Here is a 16761-nt window from a genome sequence, read left to right on the forward strand (position 1 = left end):
GGCACCGATGATTGATGATTCTCTGGTCTCAGGACTTGTTTGTTTTTGTATATAATTGAGATTTAAGATAAAAATTAAAAATTAAATAAAATATTATTATAATATATATTTTTAATATATATTTATTTTGATATTTAAAAAAATTAAATAATTTATTTTATATAAAAATTTAATAAAATTATAATAATTAAATGAAAAAAAATAATAAAAAATTTTGTAACGTGAACGACACCTTTATTTCTTTTCACCGGACGTACGCTAGCTATACCATTCTCGTCCGTTTTCAAGGTACCACCACCACAGATTTTATATATATCCTACACCTTGATCTTGTCATTATCATGTCAGAAACACGTTTTCAATGACCCGACCGGGTACCATTAATCTCTCCTGCAAAACAATAAAATAAATAAAAAATCAAGAGGAATGAATGAGCAGACTAGGAGATCAGCAAGAGATGGAGGTAGGTAGGTAGGTAGGTAGGTACCAATTATATATAATTTTAGTATAAAACATTGATATATGATATTATATAAGTTTTAGATATTATGTTTACCACTTTAAAGGATGTATTAGGAAGATAATATTTTTTTAGATTTATTATTTTTTTAACTTTTCATAAAATACTAAAAATCATCTCAACTTATTTAATTCATGCATTCAAACCCATAATAACTACATATACATATATATATCATTACAATAAATTTTAATTTTAGGAATGAAATTGTTTAAGGATGAACTAAATTTCGTCTCTGAAAATAATTATTGACTTTATAAAAACATTCGAACGGTTAAATATCCGATCGAACTATATATTATGTGACGAATTAGGTCGTCTCAAAAAGTCAAACACATTCAAATGACAACAATTCCATTCGAACATAGAATTAATGTTTGTTCGAATGGTTTATAATTTGTTTGAATAGTAATGTTGATAGTGAAGTAATTTATTTTGTTGGAGAAAGTTCAAATCCGTTCGAACCTCAATTTTTTTATTTGAACGGGAAAATTTTGATGGAAAAATTTGACGGGAAGGTTACAAGATTGTTCAAACTACACATATTGCGTTCAGACAATACACCGTGAGCATTCGAACAGATCATTTGGTGGGAAATTAAATTAAAATTAGTGGGAATTTTTTTAAACCTTTTTCGAACAGAACATAAAATATTTACGAATTCATAAATTAATTTTATGTAATTAATGTAAAAATATTTTAGTGATTTATTTTATGTTAAATAAGATTTTTAGTTAAATAAATATTACTTATAGTGTCATTTTTTATATTATCATGAACATTAAGTAAAATGAAAAAAAAAACATAATTAACAATAAACAAGCTAGCAAACACTAAAAATAAAAATCATACATTAATTGCATCCCAAAAATATAATGTATGGCGGAAATATAATGTATGACTATTTGAATATTTAAATTAATTATACAAAATACAAATAGTTATGATTGTCAATAAAAAAACACATTTGATGCAAATAAAAGATATACACTAATGGGCCAGATCATCTAGTAAGGTGTGTCTCAAATTAAGTCACTCCAGACATGAGTTTCGACTCAGTCTCTGCGAGTGCGACCTGGACTGCATCAATAATCTTTGATATCTATGCGCGCATCTTTGCAAGCACGATATCTGCAATCTTTTCACGAGTAGCACTGTGTGATGCACCCTGGGTTGATGCCTCACTAGATACGCCCTGTGCACCTTCCTAAATGTCAACCGCCTCTGTAGTGGGTGCATGAATATCTGGAGTGTCTGGTGCTACGAGACAAGGTTTTCGAGTTGATTGGTTCAATTGGTTCCCGAACACGTTCAAACGCATCTGGTCTGACTCCTTTCGCTAAAAGAAATCGTATGAGCAAGACTCCAAACGATAATATATCGATCATAAAATTTTTTTGATAAGTAAAAGTATTTTATATATATATCAAAACGAGTAACCAAGTACATTGAATAAAATAAAACTCTACTTGTCGTAATATAGGTAGCCTCTGATTGAATCATACCAAATAGATATCTCGTTAGGTCGATAGGCACCCCACGAGAGACCTGTAACATAAATCGTGCCCGGTCCATGCTCACCTCAATTTTGTGCAGTCGCAGATCGATGTTGTTGGCTATTATAATGTTCATGATCTTGAAAAAGCTAGATAAGTCCACCTGTTTGATGCTATTGCTCCCATCATAGGAAGGAGCATCTAGACCCACAACCAACTGACGAACCTCATGATCAGTGAGGCCATCGATCTCATCAGGCATCACAATATCCTCTTCCTCTACAGTCTCCCCATCGCTTGCAGGTGTAGACTCTCTAAACACCACGTTAGGATATGTAGTGGGCAGTCGAAGGATACCAAGAAAATCAACAACTGCATCAACTGAAAATTGTATTGAGACGCCTCGAACGAAGAAGGTGTATGTGTCATCCTCCTGGCTGGCATGACCAAGTTTTTTATAGAACTCAAATATAATATAGTGTAGAAAACTATCTTGTTTGTCCCTCCGTACTTCTGATCGATGATCGGTGTCCAACCACAATCGAGAAAGACAGATATGAGAGAATGTCTCTCCTACAGAAGGTCCCTAAAATCATCTATCTTCACCTGGCGCTCAATAAAACAGTCCTCTTTCAAACTTCTTCGCTAGATGATTGCCCTATCGCGACCTGCTTCTTTCCCTAATAAGCCATTAGAATGACGTTAAATTTAATTTATAAAATTAATGAAAATAATTACAGAATATGATAATTATAATTAGATCAAGATAATTATATCTAACAAAAAATTAAAATAAAAAATATATCGTTCGAATGACTAACAACACGTTCCAACGGTATTACAGTACATTCGACTAGTATTAAATAGCCGCTCGAATGCTAATAGATTTCTATTCGAACCTTGTAATTGTTGTTTGAACAATCACCATTCGTTTTTCCTCCCACAACAATAATGAGAGACAGGAATGATCATAGAACCATCCCATCCTCCATTTCCAGCCAACTAAGGGATTGAAATGAGATTTTTTTCAAAACCTCATTTTCAAACCATTTAAAACAAGTTTTTAGAGAAATTAATCGGTAAAAATGTTGGGAGAGAACATACACGTTGCAGGTTGGAGAGTGATGGTGGACGGTGGTTTTGATGGCGGCGTTTGGCAACGGTTGGCACTGGAGAAGTGGAGTTTGATGGGATTTTTGCGTAATGGTGTAGGGTCTGAACACAATGGCTAATATTTATTTTTTACCGTTCGAACGGCTAGTTATGACATTCGAATGGTTTCTATAAATATTTTATCCTTTCAAACGTCTTATGAATACTGTTCTAACGAGAAAAAAATATTGCGTTAGTTATTATTATATTTTTGTATATAATATAGTATATATACTTATACTACTTATATAATACTTATATACTACTTATATATACTTATATATACAACTATATAATTATACACTACTACATATATAATATACTTATATAGTTATATCTAACTATATCATATAATATACTTATATATAGTTATACTTACATATATAGTTATATAAATACTAGTATATAATTATATACTACTATATATATAATATACTTACAATACTACTATATAATATACTTATATATTTATATACTATTATATAAATACTACTATATAATTATATAGTCTTGTACACTATTATATCCTTATCTTCTACTATATATTTAGACTTATATATATATATATATATATATTCTTAACTTATATTATACGTATTAACTTATATATAATTGTCTTGAAGTGTATATATATAATCAAACATATGTTTAAAGTTAAGTTTTTGGATATTTTACAGCTAGAGCTAGCTAGCTTTAATCCACTTGAACGATCAAGGGACATGCATATATACAGGTGATCCAAGTAGTACTGCAGGCTGGGCATGCATGCACAATATTGCATATAACGTGCGAACGACAGGATCATATATTCAACTCCTAATTAGTCTTAGTGATGGAGAAGCGAGACTCTTTATTGGAAAGTCCGTGGAGATGGGATACCCTAATTTACATTACTAATGACATATGTTGGACGTAATTAATTAAAGAGAAGAAAATCAAGAAAGTGTGGGAAAACATGGAAAAGCTGATGCACGATTTGATTATGAAGTTGAGAAAAAAAAAAAGGATGAAAAATACGACAAAGCACCTTAATTGCTTGCTAACTCCACAATCAAAAGACGTCTATATTAATTCATCGATCGATAGTTGAAGTATGGAAATAAGAAGCGAATTCTATAATATTTATTGAGAATTAGTAATATTTGCAAAATTTATACTATCAGCACGTTGCAAAAAAAATTGACTTTTGTGATTAATTTATTGTAATTAAAAGACTATTTGTAATTAATTTTAATTGTAAATAGTTATTTCACTTGAATTAACTAGTCGTAAATAAGTAATTTTCTTATAGTGATAATAAATGCTATATATATATATATATATATATATATATATATATAACCGATTTCGTATATACATGTCTATCGATTTGTCGGCAGGTTTTAAAAAAAGTTCCAAGAAATGTCGTTTTCTAAAAATTCACTCCAAAAAAGGTTGTTTTCAATATACAGGAAAGAAAAATATATAGCACGTACGGAAAAAAAATCAAATTTGATAGTATTAAAATCAACCAAGGCCATGATGATCAATGCCAATATTTTTCAATTTGGTAATCACATTGAGTTTCGAATATTTATGAACTTGAAATCGATTGCCATTAATTTATATATTATGATGGATCTTAATTTCCTTGATCTGTCCTTAATTATAAGCTGGGCTCTTCTTTTTTTTTTTTTCGATTGATTGTACGCATGAGTGAGAAAATTAAAACTTAATGATGATCATGTCAAATTTTGAATATATATACATACAGCAAATTAAGGACTCGTTTGTTTTTAAAAACTATCTCATCTCATTTAATTTAATTATTATAATTTTTTTAACTTTCAATATAATATAATTTAACTTTTTTAAATTTTAAAATAAAAATAATATTAAAAAATATATTCTAATAATATTTTATTTAATTTTTTAATTTTAATCTCACTTCATCTCATCTATAAAAACAAACAAGGCTAAGTGAATGGATGAATTTTCAATGACTTTGTGGCAGTCGTGTTCCATCAACCTACTCTCTCAACATTACATTTGCTATCACAATTATTGCTCGATAGAACTAATTACACGTCTTCCATAATTTGTAATGGTAATGAAAAGAATAAAGATGTACGCGAGTTCTGATTTTTATAGATGCGTTCTCTCTTTAATTATTACAAGAGAGCGAGTACTATCAAGAGCCATGGGGTAAATGATCTTTTAGTTTGGGACTTTCGTGATCTCATTTGTTTTTTAAGATAAGGTGAATTAAGATAAAAATAAAAATTAAATAAAATATTATTAAAATATATATTTTTTAATATTATTTTATTTTAAGATTTGTAAAAATTAAATTGTTTATTTTATTTTGTGTACAAATTTAAAAAAATTATAATATTTAAATGAGATTAGATGAGATAAAATATATTGTGAAAATAAACGAGACCTTAAGTATTAGCCATTTAAAAATTTATTGAATTTCTTAATAAGGTTGGAGTACTCTAAGTCATAGCTCAAATTCAACTTGAATGAGCGTCAACAGCTTTTTCTCATACGTTTGGGTAGTGTAGTATTGTGAATAGTAGTAAAAAAATAATAATAAAATATTGAATAGTAGTAAAAACTAATGAATAGTAATAAAAAGTAGGTGAAAAGTAATAATAAAATAATAAATAGTAGTGAAGTATTCTGAGAATATTTGAGATATTCTAAATACCTCCAAGCAAGTAAAACCTTATTATGATCACCGACTATTAAGGATAAGGATGTTGAAGAAGCCAAATGAGTTTAAAAGTGCAATTCCATAAGACTTTGTTACTTAGAGTAGACTTTGTTCTGTTATCAATTACTATCTTAGAGTTTGTTATGAGTTATATTACTACTATATTTATATCTAATACTTTCTCTATTAATAAGATAGTCCACACGCATTGCTCCATATGGTTGATATTTTCCTCAACGCGACAGACAGAGAACCTATCTCCAGCTGTCCATTCATACTTTTCACATTCAGTTAAAAAAAAAAAAAAAGTTAAAAAGAATGTGAATATAATCATCACAAATAGTTTGTAGTGTTGTAAAAGAAAATTACAAAAAATTAAAAAAGGTATCAAATTTCCTTATATTAAGAATATAGATCATTTTGTTGACAAATTAAACAAAAATCATTAAAAAAAACATGTGAATCATTTTTTTGCATTTGAAACCAAACCCAAGTTACGTATTATTTCCTAGTGAATGACTTAAAATATGTGAAAGCAAGCCCACCTCCACTTTTTGGTTTCGGTGGAAATTAAAGACAGCAGAGTTCCCTTCTCCTTTGTCTGCACTACCAACCCCACCAACAGCTACATGTTAAAAATCAAACCTCGGGTTGATGGTCGAGTAGATTCTTCGGTCATAGAAACCTTAATATCTACAACTTCGTTGCAAATCATAACAAAAAAGTTCGACAAGGCTTTCGATCTTTTTTAAAGTAGATCGGGATAGCTGATAAAACTCTGAGAATAGTCCTTAGCCACGAATTGATTTGGAAAATGGAGAGGAATGGGGATTATTTCCTTGTGAAGAGTGCATACTTTCTGATTTGCAGATGCGGGGAAGAGGGTGAAGAAGTAGAGAGTTCAGAGGCCTATGAGAAGAGGAAGTTTTGAAAGAAAATGCGGAATTTTGAAAATGCCTAATAAAGGTTAAAAACATAGTAATTAGGAGGGGTTGCAATGATATCATCCCCACTAGATCCAATTTAAAGAAACAGACAGTGATTGGGAATGATGGCAAATGTTTTTAATTTCTACGAGGTTGAAAGTGAAACCATGCATTATGTTAATGTCCCGGAAGCTCCTACATATGGAGGAAACTCTGCCCTTTCCATAATGTTCACTGAGCCAAACATGAGCTTCGAGCTGGTTCTTTGTCAGAAGTATCAGCAGTACACATCCACGAGAAGAGCTACGCACTAGCTTCCTTTTGTACCATTGCATGGGGGCTGTCGAGCAAGTGAATCAAAGCATGGAAAAAGTCTCTATTATGGGTGGACAGCAGGGCCGAATCCCGTTGCCCCGTCCCGCATTTAGAGCCCCTAACAGGAGCGGGTGGTGAGAGAGGGCCCAATCCTATCGTGTCCTCACTTACATTTATATATATACATAAATATATATTTATATATATAAACATAAATATATATTTATATTTTATAAATTATGTATAAAAAATATATATTATAATTTATTAGACTTATTCATAAAACATATATTGACAAATTTAAAAATTATATAATTTAAAAACTAATACATTACAATTTACACAAAATATGTAATAGTAAATTCAAAAACCCCACCCCTAACTCATGCGAGCCAAGATGTGAGGAAGGGGTGGTCCTGTCCCGTAGGGGACAAGTAGTAGTACCCCTGATCTCTATTGACCCAACAAATAAGGTAGATTGATGCTCCATTGTAATTGAGATTGTTTTGTTTTTGGCAATAGAGTTTATTTATTTTTATTAAAAAAAAAAAGGTATATCCAAGGCACAAATTGCTACTGAGATATTATAATTAATGTTTTAGATTTTATTTTTTGTGGATTTATGTTTTGGATTTGATTATCAAGCCAGCGTACAAGCGCGCGTTCCTCTTTACTAAACGACTTGTAGCTACGGACTCCAACGGTCTCGATCGGTTCTCGTGAAGTGATTGTTCCCCAAACAAGTTTCAGAGCAAGAAGCTCCTTCTGCTCTGCTCTGTTTCGATTCGATGGATCGAGACTTGCCAAGCTCCTGCGAACGATCAATCAGAAGCCCCTCGGAAAACCCCGCTGACGACTCTCTCTCCCAGAAACCCTTGCTTCCCTCAGATCCCTCGTCATTACACCCTCCACTCCGGACACCACCATTTCCTCCATCTTCCAAACCCTAACCCGCTCTCTCCAACTCAGTCGCGACCCGCTCGTTCTACACCACACCCTAAAGCTCCTCTCCGACCTTTCCTCCCACCGCCCCAGCCTCTCTTCTTCGGTCTCCGAATTGGTCCGTTCCCACGCGCTCCTCTCCTCCGACTCGACCCGCCTCGCCGCCGAGTCTCTCGATGTGCTCGCCTCGATCGCCGAACGGGGTGGAACCCCAGTAGATCTCGATGACCGGTCATTCGTCTCTCTTTGCTTCGGTCCTTCCGTGTCCGTACGGTCATGGCTTCTCAGAAATGCCGAGCGGTTCCGAATTGGGCCGCATGTGTTGCTCACTATGTTTTTAGGGTTTACTAGGGATCCTTACCCGTACGTGAGAAAAACCGCTCTGGACGGGCTCGTTGGTTTGAGCAAGCCCGGTGTTGTCGAGGATCTTGACATGATTCAGGGCTGTTATTGCCGTGCCGTCGAGCTTCTTCTCGACACGGAAGACTATGTAAGATCCGCTGCAGTTCGCGCGGTAAGATATTGGTCCGTAAATTCTCTCTTTTTTCTGTTTAAAATGTTTTGGTCTTTATAATTGTAGCCATAGAAACATTTTTGCTTGAAATGTTTGTTGGTAGCGATGGCGATCTTACTGATTAAAAATGCTCGACTTGATGGAAATGTGCTTTACCTATAAAAAAACTGCCATACAATAATGTGGTATTGTATCTATATTTTATCTATGTTGTGAATTCAGGTACGTGCATGGGGTCTGATGCTTGTAGCATTCAACCTGGAGACAAAACTGTACTGGTCAGATAACTTATTTGTTAAGGTTTGCTCAATACTTTGCCATATAATTTATTTTTCATTGTTGCCCTTCCTGATTTCTGGTGTATGCAGTACATTTTATCATATTATTGTTCCTGGCGAATCAACTGGCAAATGTTTATGTAGCATTTTGTCACTAGTTATTCTTTTGAAATTACATCTAACTCTCTTTGTTCATAATGCTGTTGTAGTTCTATCATGCTTCTTGGACCTGATAACTTGTTTATTTTTTTTTTGCAATGTAGATTAATTCACAATTTGACCTTCTGTTTCCATCAAATAACCTTATAAAACTTGAATAAATAAATAATCCTTGTCTCGGGGCAGGTTGATGGGAAGGAACTGTCCGTGGTGCTTCTTATTTTATGATTTTGAACTTGACCCATAGTTTGTGTGCTCAAGTTTTGTCTTAGGCATCTTATGAATTCACCTGTTATTTATTTATTTATTTTTTATAAGTAAGAAAACTATATTACTCAAAGAATAGGCCTAGCCCAGTATGTACAATAGGGAGCCCTGGCTAAGAGGGCGCAAGAGAGAGCAGGTTCACCTGTTATTCTACTATGATGTTAACATGCTCCCCCCATTTCTTATCTGCTGTGACATGATGTCCTTAAAAACTATCACATACTTCCAATTTTGGATTGTTACTCAAATATGCTTGAGTCAAATTTTGCATAGGATATCTTCAAGGAAATAATTTATTTTTATGAATAAGAAAATTTTATTGAGACAAGTAACAGGGCAAAACCAAGTACACAAGAAGTATGCAATAGGGCTGATACCCACATGGTGCGGGGTGGGGGGTACCCTTCCCCGCACCCTGCCCCGCACCATGTGGGGGTGGGGTTTTTTTCCCTGCACCCCGCCCCCGGGAGTGGGGGCGGGGGAAAAAACTCCATCCGCCCTACCCCCGCCTAGGCCAACACATTGTCTAAAAAAAATTTTTTTTGTCTAAAAATATTTTTTTAGACCTAAATTTTAATATAATTAAAATTTATAAATACAAAAAAAATTTAAACTCATTAGAGTTAGATTTTGGATTGTCTTGGCCTCCTAAGCCAACCTTTATATAGGAAGCCAAGGCAATCCAATGACTTGAATACAATTTCAAGTCTTTAATAAATTGTATATATATCTATATACAATATATTTATATATATATATAAAATAAAAATTATATATGTGGAGTGGAGCGGGGGCAGGGAGCGGCCCCGTTGGGGTCATCCCGCCCCCCGCCCCCACTAGGCCTTCTCCATGCGGGACGGGGGGGACGGGGGCGGGGTACGGGGCCCCACTGCTCACCCCTAGTATACAAATACTAAACTTAGGGTGTTTGGCAATTGAGAGTACTTGAGGTACTCTCACTACTATTCTTTACTTTATTATTATTTTTTACCTACTTTTCTACTATTCATTACTTTTCACCTACTTTTTAATATTTTATTATTACTTTTTCATTACTTTTTTACTACTATTCACAAACATTCTCAACACTTCTCATGTATTCTTACTATCCAAACCAAGCCTTAGTTACAAGTTAGGAACTAGTAAAAGAAACAAGAAAATGATGGACACTAGTTCCATTAAAGACAATAGCTGAAGCCCGCTGAAATAAAGTTTTAAAGAAAAAACATCTAAGTTCATCCACTGAGCATTCCTTATCTTCAAAGCATCGATTATTCCTCTCGACCCATATACACCACACAAGGCATAAAGGGATCATGTTCCAAACATTCGCAATTTGCAAATTTCCCCTTAAACCTCTCCAACAAGCAAAAAATCCACCACTCTCCTAGGCATCACCCAAGCCATTCCGCTCCTACTAAACACTTCATACCATAACACCCTAGCCACCTAACCCCTAGGGGTTGGCTTAAGTGGTAAAGGCCTTGGGCTTGAGGGTATGTTTCCCCTAGGTTTAAGGTTTAAATACCCTTGGATGCAAACAATTTCTAAGGGCCATCGGACTTGGAGACTTTCTCCTTGAATTACCCAATGTGCACTTGCGGGAAACTCTTTTCCGAGGGCCTGTGCACTCCCGGGATTAGTCAAGACGCTGTTCCTGGACACTCGATGTCAAAAAAAAAAAAAAAAAATCCCTAGCCACCTCACAATGTAGTAACAAATGATCCACCGATTCTCCATATTTGTTACATAAGAAATACTAATCCATAAAAATTAAACCAGGCTTCCTGAGATTGTCCAAAGTTAATATTTTTCCCTAAAGAAGCAGACCAACCAAAGAACGCAACCTTTGAAGGCACCTTGCAGTTCCAAATACTCTTCCAAGGAAAAGATTGCACCATATTCATCCTAGACAGCATCATGTACAAAGAACGAACTGAAAACTTCTTATTATCGGTATGAATCCAGACCATCTTATCACGCACATGACTCCCAAGCTGTGTAGCGCACAATAAGCCAAACAAATCAGAAACTTCATCCCTTTCCCAGTCATGCAAGGAAATAAATTAGAACCTCTTACCTTGCATCAAGTAAGGGCTGGTTTATTTTCAAGACTAAAACTCAAAACTTTGAAAACCTCTCGTCTCATCATTACAACTTTTCCAAATTCTCACATAAAATAAAATAAACATTTCAACTTTTTCAAATCCCAAAACAAAAATAATATTGAAAAATATATTCTAACAAGATTTTATTCAACTTTTTAACTTTAATATCAACTCATCTCTTCTCATCTCTTAAAACAAACGAGGCTTAAATGGTCGGATATCCATTTCTGTCGTATTGTCTTAGTTTGGGGTTATTGATCCAAATATTCGATCATTTGTTGTGCGTGTAACGTGATATCTTATGCATTGTATATGCTTGCAGCTCTGTTCAATGGGAAGAGATATGAGCATGGAGGTACGAGTTGAAGCTTTTGATGCCCTTGGGAAGATAGAAATAGTGTCTGCGGATATTCTTTTACAAACCTTATCTAAGAGAGTCTCAGGGACGACAAAAGGAATGGGATCTTTTGGTCAGTGTCCTGCTGCAGAAGTTGAAAGTTCGGCATCGAGTGTGGCTGGAGTTTTGGTGCATGGGCTGGAGGATGAATTCAATGAGGTAACTTTTGGTGCCCTGAACTCAAATTTATGTATTACCATAACCAAGATGAAGCTTTGATATGGCCGTATCCTTTTTTTTTTTTTTTCAATTGACAACCTCCAACCGCACCCTTCTATATATGCATATATCATCATGCTTTGATGCTTTCTAAGAATGTTGTCCTCCTTGTTTTTATTATTGTATATGTAAATAAATTCTATTCTAAGAGCATTAGCAATGGTGTTGGCAATGACAAAGGTAAAATTTTGCTAAAATCACATGTTTTGCCTTTTGCCTTTGCCATTCAAAAGAGATTCCTACATTGGTTATGCATCTACCAGCCAAAATAATAATCAAATATTATTTTTTAATAATAATAATTTTTTTCTAATTTTTTTTTTCATATTTTGCAATTTTACTGACCATATGTTAATTGATAATTTAATAATTTAACTTTTAATTAAATTATTGTTTTGCCTTCTGTCAAGAGAGAGTGAGTGGGAGGATAGAAAAATAAATGATAAAATAATCAATATATGGTGAACAGTACATATCCAAATATAGAGACACTGTAGCTTGTAAGCGAAAAATTTGCATTTGGCTCTTCCAATATAGTAGATTTAATGGTGTTGTTAGCTAAATATTGGTTTGCATTGGTGACCATAGCTAGTGCTCTAATACACGCTGTATTGTGTTGGTTTGTGGTTTTACATTTTATGCAATTATGGTCACTATCTCATATATATATGTATGATTTTTAGATATGTTACTTTAGGAAGCATGATGATTTTTTAGATTTGTTAGTTTTAGGGACATGTGCAGAGATATTGTTTGAATTTGACTGTATTCATTCTATATCGATTAGATCCACTATCTCATACACATTGATTTTATTTTATTATGCTGTTTGTGCTAAATCTGAAGGTTAGGAAGTCCACTTGTCATTCCTTGCGTACACTTACCATCATCTCTGCTGAGTTTTCTGAAAAGGCATTAAACTTGTTAATGGATGTACTAAACGATGATTCAATGTTTGTCCGGTTACAAGCATTGGAAACTATGCTGCATATGGCAACCTGCGGCCTTCTAAAGGTGCAAGGAACACACATGCACATGGTCAGTTTCTTATTCTTCCATTATTTTCTGAAATGATTCCCTTGATTATATTGTCCCTTTTGGTATATCCTGTTTAGCATTTGTTTGGTTGGCATTAACAAATTCCTACTTGTTCGTTGTAATTTGTGATTAGTCCATCCATACTTGTTTTGGAAACCATGTAGCTCATTGAGGAGGTGAGTAGCTTACTGTCTGATCATTAACCTAATTTGATCTTTGCAGTTTCTTGGCTCTCTAATGGACGGTAATATGTCCATAAGATCTGCTACAAGGAAAATACTTAAATTAGTGAAGCTGCCAAATATAGAAACGTTTAAATTATCTGTTGATGGCATCATTGATAATTTGGAAAGACATCCACAGGTTTGCTTTGTTGGACACACTGCATTTTTCCTCTTCTTTTCTTTTACTTCTATGGCTGATTTTTATCACTTCTTTCCAGGATGAAGCTGACATATTCTCTGTATTGTTTCACATTGGACGTAACCATTGGAAATTTGGGATGTCCATCATCAATGAGGTTTTTGAGGAGGTTAGAATGGTTTCTATTACTGAACAGGAGGCCCTGGGGTTTAAACTGGATTCTGCCTTATCATGAATAAAAAGTGTCCAGCTGGTGTTTTCAGAAGACAATGATTCAAAGGAAGTTTGCATGTGCTTATGCCTTTAAGAGTTGAATTTCACTTGTCCAATGTACAAGTATTATCACTTTCATATTAAAAGCATGGGATGATTTCCTGTTCTTCTGGGGCTACATCACTTTGAGTTAGTGAGGATGATACAAGTATTGAATGAGTAATGATATACCTACAACTCTCTTACAACCCATTTCACAATCAACCAATGCAAGCATGCCACTTCATTAAAAATGAATCTCAATATTACAAAACTACCCTTCATTTAATATAGAGTTATAGTTTAGTTATTGATGATTCAATTTTTTTTTTAACCAGATAATTTACATCTGATTAGGTTACTGTTGTGAGGGCATGACATTAAAAACATAGATATCGGGCAAATTATATTTGAAAGCACACAGCCAGATTTAAATTGTGATACTTTTATGTGTTGGTTACTTCTGAAGAGTCAGCTCAGCTCTGAATACAACATATTCTATCCTTTTTTTATATATATATATATAAATATAATACCATTCTTTCCAATTGGTTGAATTCTCAAGCAATATATTTTTTTTGTGATCCCTTTGTAGTTCAACTATAATTTAATCATCTATGAGATCAACCTGATTTATTGGTCCTTTTCTCTGACTTCCAATTCAATTTCAGATGGAGCTAGCTTCTGAGGGCAACTTCGGGTTTGATACTGCAAGAGTAGCTGCATTGCTGATTCTGGCCATTTCAGCTCCGCTCTCTCATGGTCAGCATGCCTGCAATATTCCACCTATAATATTTTCTTATGCAGTTACATTGCTTGGAAGGATCTCTGTTGCATTGACTGATATTATGAATCAAGACGCTCTTCTGGCTTACTTGTCTCAATGCAGTAGATCAACCAGATTCTCTGCCATGGAGTTTAACCTCAGAGAGGACAAGCCACGCTTGCCTGCAGTTACTATTGTGAGCTCAAGTCACAGTAGCAATGAGATCAATGGTACTGTTGGGTCACCTTTTCAGCAAGGAGAAGATGGGGCCGCCAACCTTCAGTATCAGGCAATGAGGGAACCAATGGAAGTAGCATCTTCGCATGTTGGTTACCACCTGGAGGTTCAGGATGAAGTAATAAGGTCCATGAATCTTATTCTTGCGAAGGTCAAAGATATTTGGCCACTAATACAATCGGGATTTACGAATGAAGTACTAAGGGTTCTAAGGTTGTTATATAGTTTTCTTTCTAATTGATATGTTTTCTGGATATATAGGGTATTGATATGTTCTAACTGTCCTGGTAACCTAACAATCTGTTCCCCTTTCTTTGCCTCTGCCAGTTTTGATTGCCCCTTTTGTTACAGCTTCCAGTCTAAGATTTTTTTCCCACACTTCTGTAATCAGGAGTTTCAAGGAAGAGTTGGCAACTTTCACCTCTGGCTCACTTAGATCTGTTGGTGCTGTAGCATTTGCATTGCAGTATCTCCGGGTAGTGAAACAGCTTGCCAAAGTATGGGAACACTTCCTGCCTGCAAGAAAGCTCTGTTCTGGAATGGGAGAATTGGACATTGCTTTGGGAAAACTAGAGACGAGACTTAGAGAACTGAGGAGTAGGTTTACTGGCTTATCTTTGGAACAGGAGCTGCAAATCTTGGAGCTACTACTTCTGACTTGTACACTTAGGTTGTCTAAAGTCGAAAGCTACTGCCAAGTTGCAAGTTTGAAAAAGCTATCAATGACAGCGTCACATGTAGAATCCATCCTGAAATTAGGATCTATTGAACCGTCCAATTTCATGAGTGAAGTTGGCAAATTATCATACCTAACTAGAACCTCTAGTTTTGGAGCACCATGTGATCCATTTCTGTTCAAGGAATTGCTTAAATATTTCTCCCTCGAGCAGTTTGTGGTTTTTGGAAGAATTGATCATATTAAGGCAGAACTTGTCGTTCCTGATAATGACTCTGAAAATCATCTTCCTTTTGTTCCACACCTACCTGTTGGTATACCGTGTGAGATTACTCTTCATAATATCTGTAGCGAGAATAAGTTGTGGGTGAGAATGACCATGGATGATGAATCAACTCAGTTTGTCTTTTTGGATTTGGACCTCTTTGGAAGCAGTGATGAGGTCAGGAAATTTACATATGTTGTGCCCTTTTACAGAACCCCCAGTGCATTTTCTTTCACATTGAGAATCTGTATAGGTATGGAATGCTCATTTGAAGATGTTCCACCGGTCAAAAGATATGGTGGTCCAGACCGGGAGCTAACATATCTTTGCCAAGAAAAGGAAGTTCATCTCTCCATGGTTGGTTAACACTGAATGGTTTGTTTTATTCTACCATGGCAATAAATAAGAATATACTTATTTTTTTTGCATCAGAGATATTCACTATCCAAGGTTCAATATATCAAATGATTGTAGACCCTTGAATTTGACTCATCTGGAAGGGCTGTGGAAAGCGATATCAGGCCAAAGGATCTAGACCAGCTTTATATGATTATCTTGAATAAGTGTATGCTTGCTAAGTCATGGAGCTAGGTTAGTTGATATTCAAGCAGAGAAGAATGGATGAAAGGTGGAGTTAGAGAAGCTAACTCATTTCTGCTCCTCCTAATTTGTACGAAGAATCCTCACTGGGTATTTCTCCCCATTTTGAAATTTGCCTGGAAATGTCACCAAAGTTGGATGCCTAGGAAGCCCTTGAATCGAATACAAATATCATTTAATCTTATTGACAGGTAGTTTTCCGTCCAAAAGTTTTGAACCTTATATTTTAGTTTCCTTTTATTCTCAATCTTCACATCTGCGCTTGTGTTTGCCAGGTTGTTTCATTCCTGACGGGTAAGTGGTGAAAAAATTAATGCACTTTTTGTTTGTGGAAATTTAGTCACAAGTATTAAGAATGGGCAGGGTAGCTTTTGAGAAGATGAACATAAAAGAAGGGCCTCTTCCTCTTTGCCTTTAAATTTTCGTCGAATAGACAAGATTTGAATGAATCTGTCTCAAATTCTTAAATACCAGCGGTATTCTGTGATGGTAAGCTAGGTTGGGTTGTAGTGTATCAAAGGCATCTATCTGTGCATTGAGAAATCATCTTCTAACAAGAATCTCTGAATGATT

General features: G+C 34.6%; 1 protein-coding gene across 1 annotated transcript; it reads left to right on the forward strand.

The window, feature by feature from the left end:
* Positions 1-7786: 7786 nt before the first annotated feature.
* On the forward strand, positions 7787-16509 carry LOC121265326 (protein SIEL). The gene is given in 10 exon segments (XM_041168913.1): positions 7787-7971; positions 7974-8563; positions 8786-8863; positions 11698-11931; positions 12838-13029; positions 13252-13392; positions 13472-13561; positions 14316-14860; positions 15039-16379; positions 16464-16509. Coding segments are annotated over 9 exon segments (2862 nt in total). The 5' UTR covers positions 7787-7895; the 3' UTR covers positions 15955-16379; positions 16464-16509.
* Positions 16510-16761: the final 252 nt, after the last annotated feature.

This window comes from Juglans microcarpa x Juglans regia, chromosome 5D (assembly GCF_004785595.1).
Source record: "Juglans microcarpa x Juglans regia isolate MS1-56 chromosome 5D, Jm3101_v1.0, whole genome shotgun sequence".
In the NCBI taxonomy this organism is placed as follows: Eukaryota; Viridiplantae; Streptophyta; class Magnoliopsida; order Fagales; family Juglandaceae; genus Juglans; species Juglans microcarpa x Juglans regia.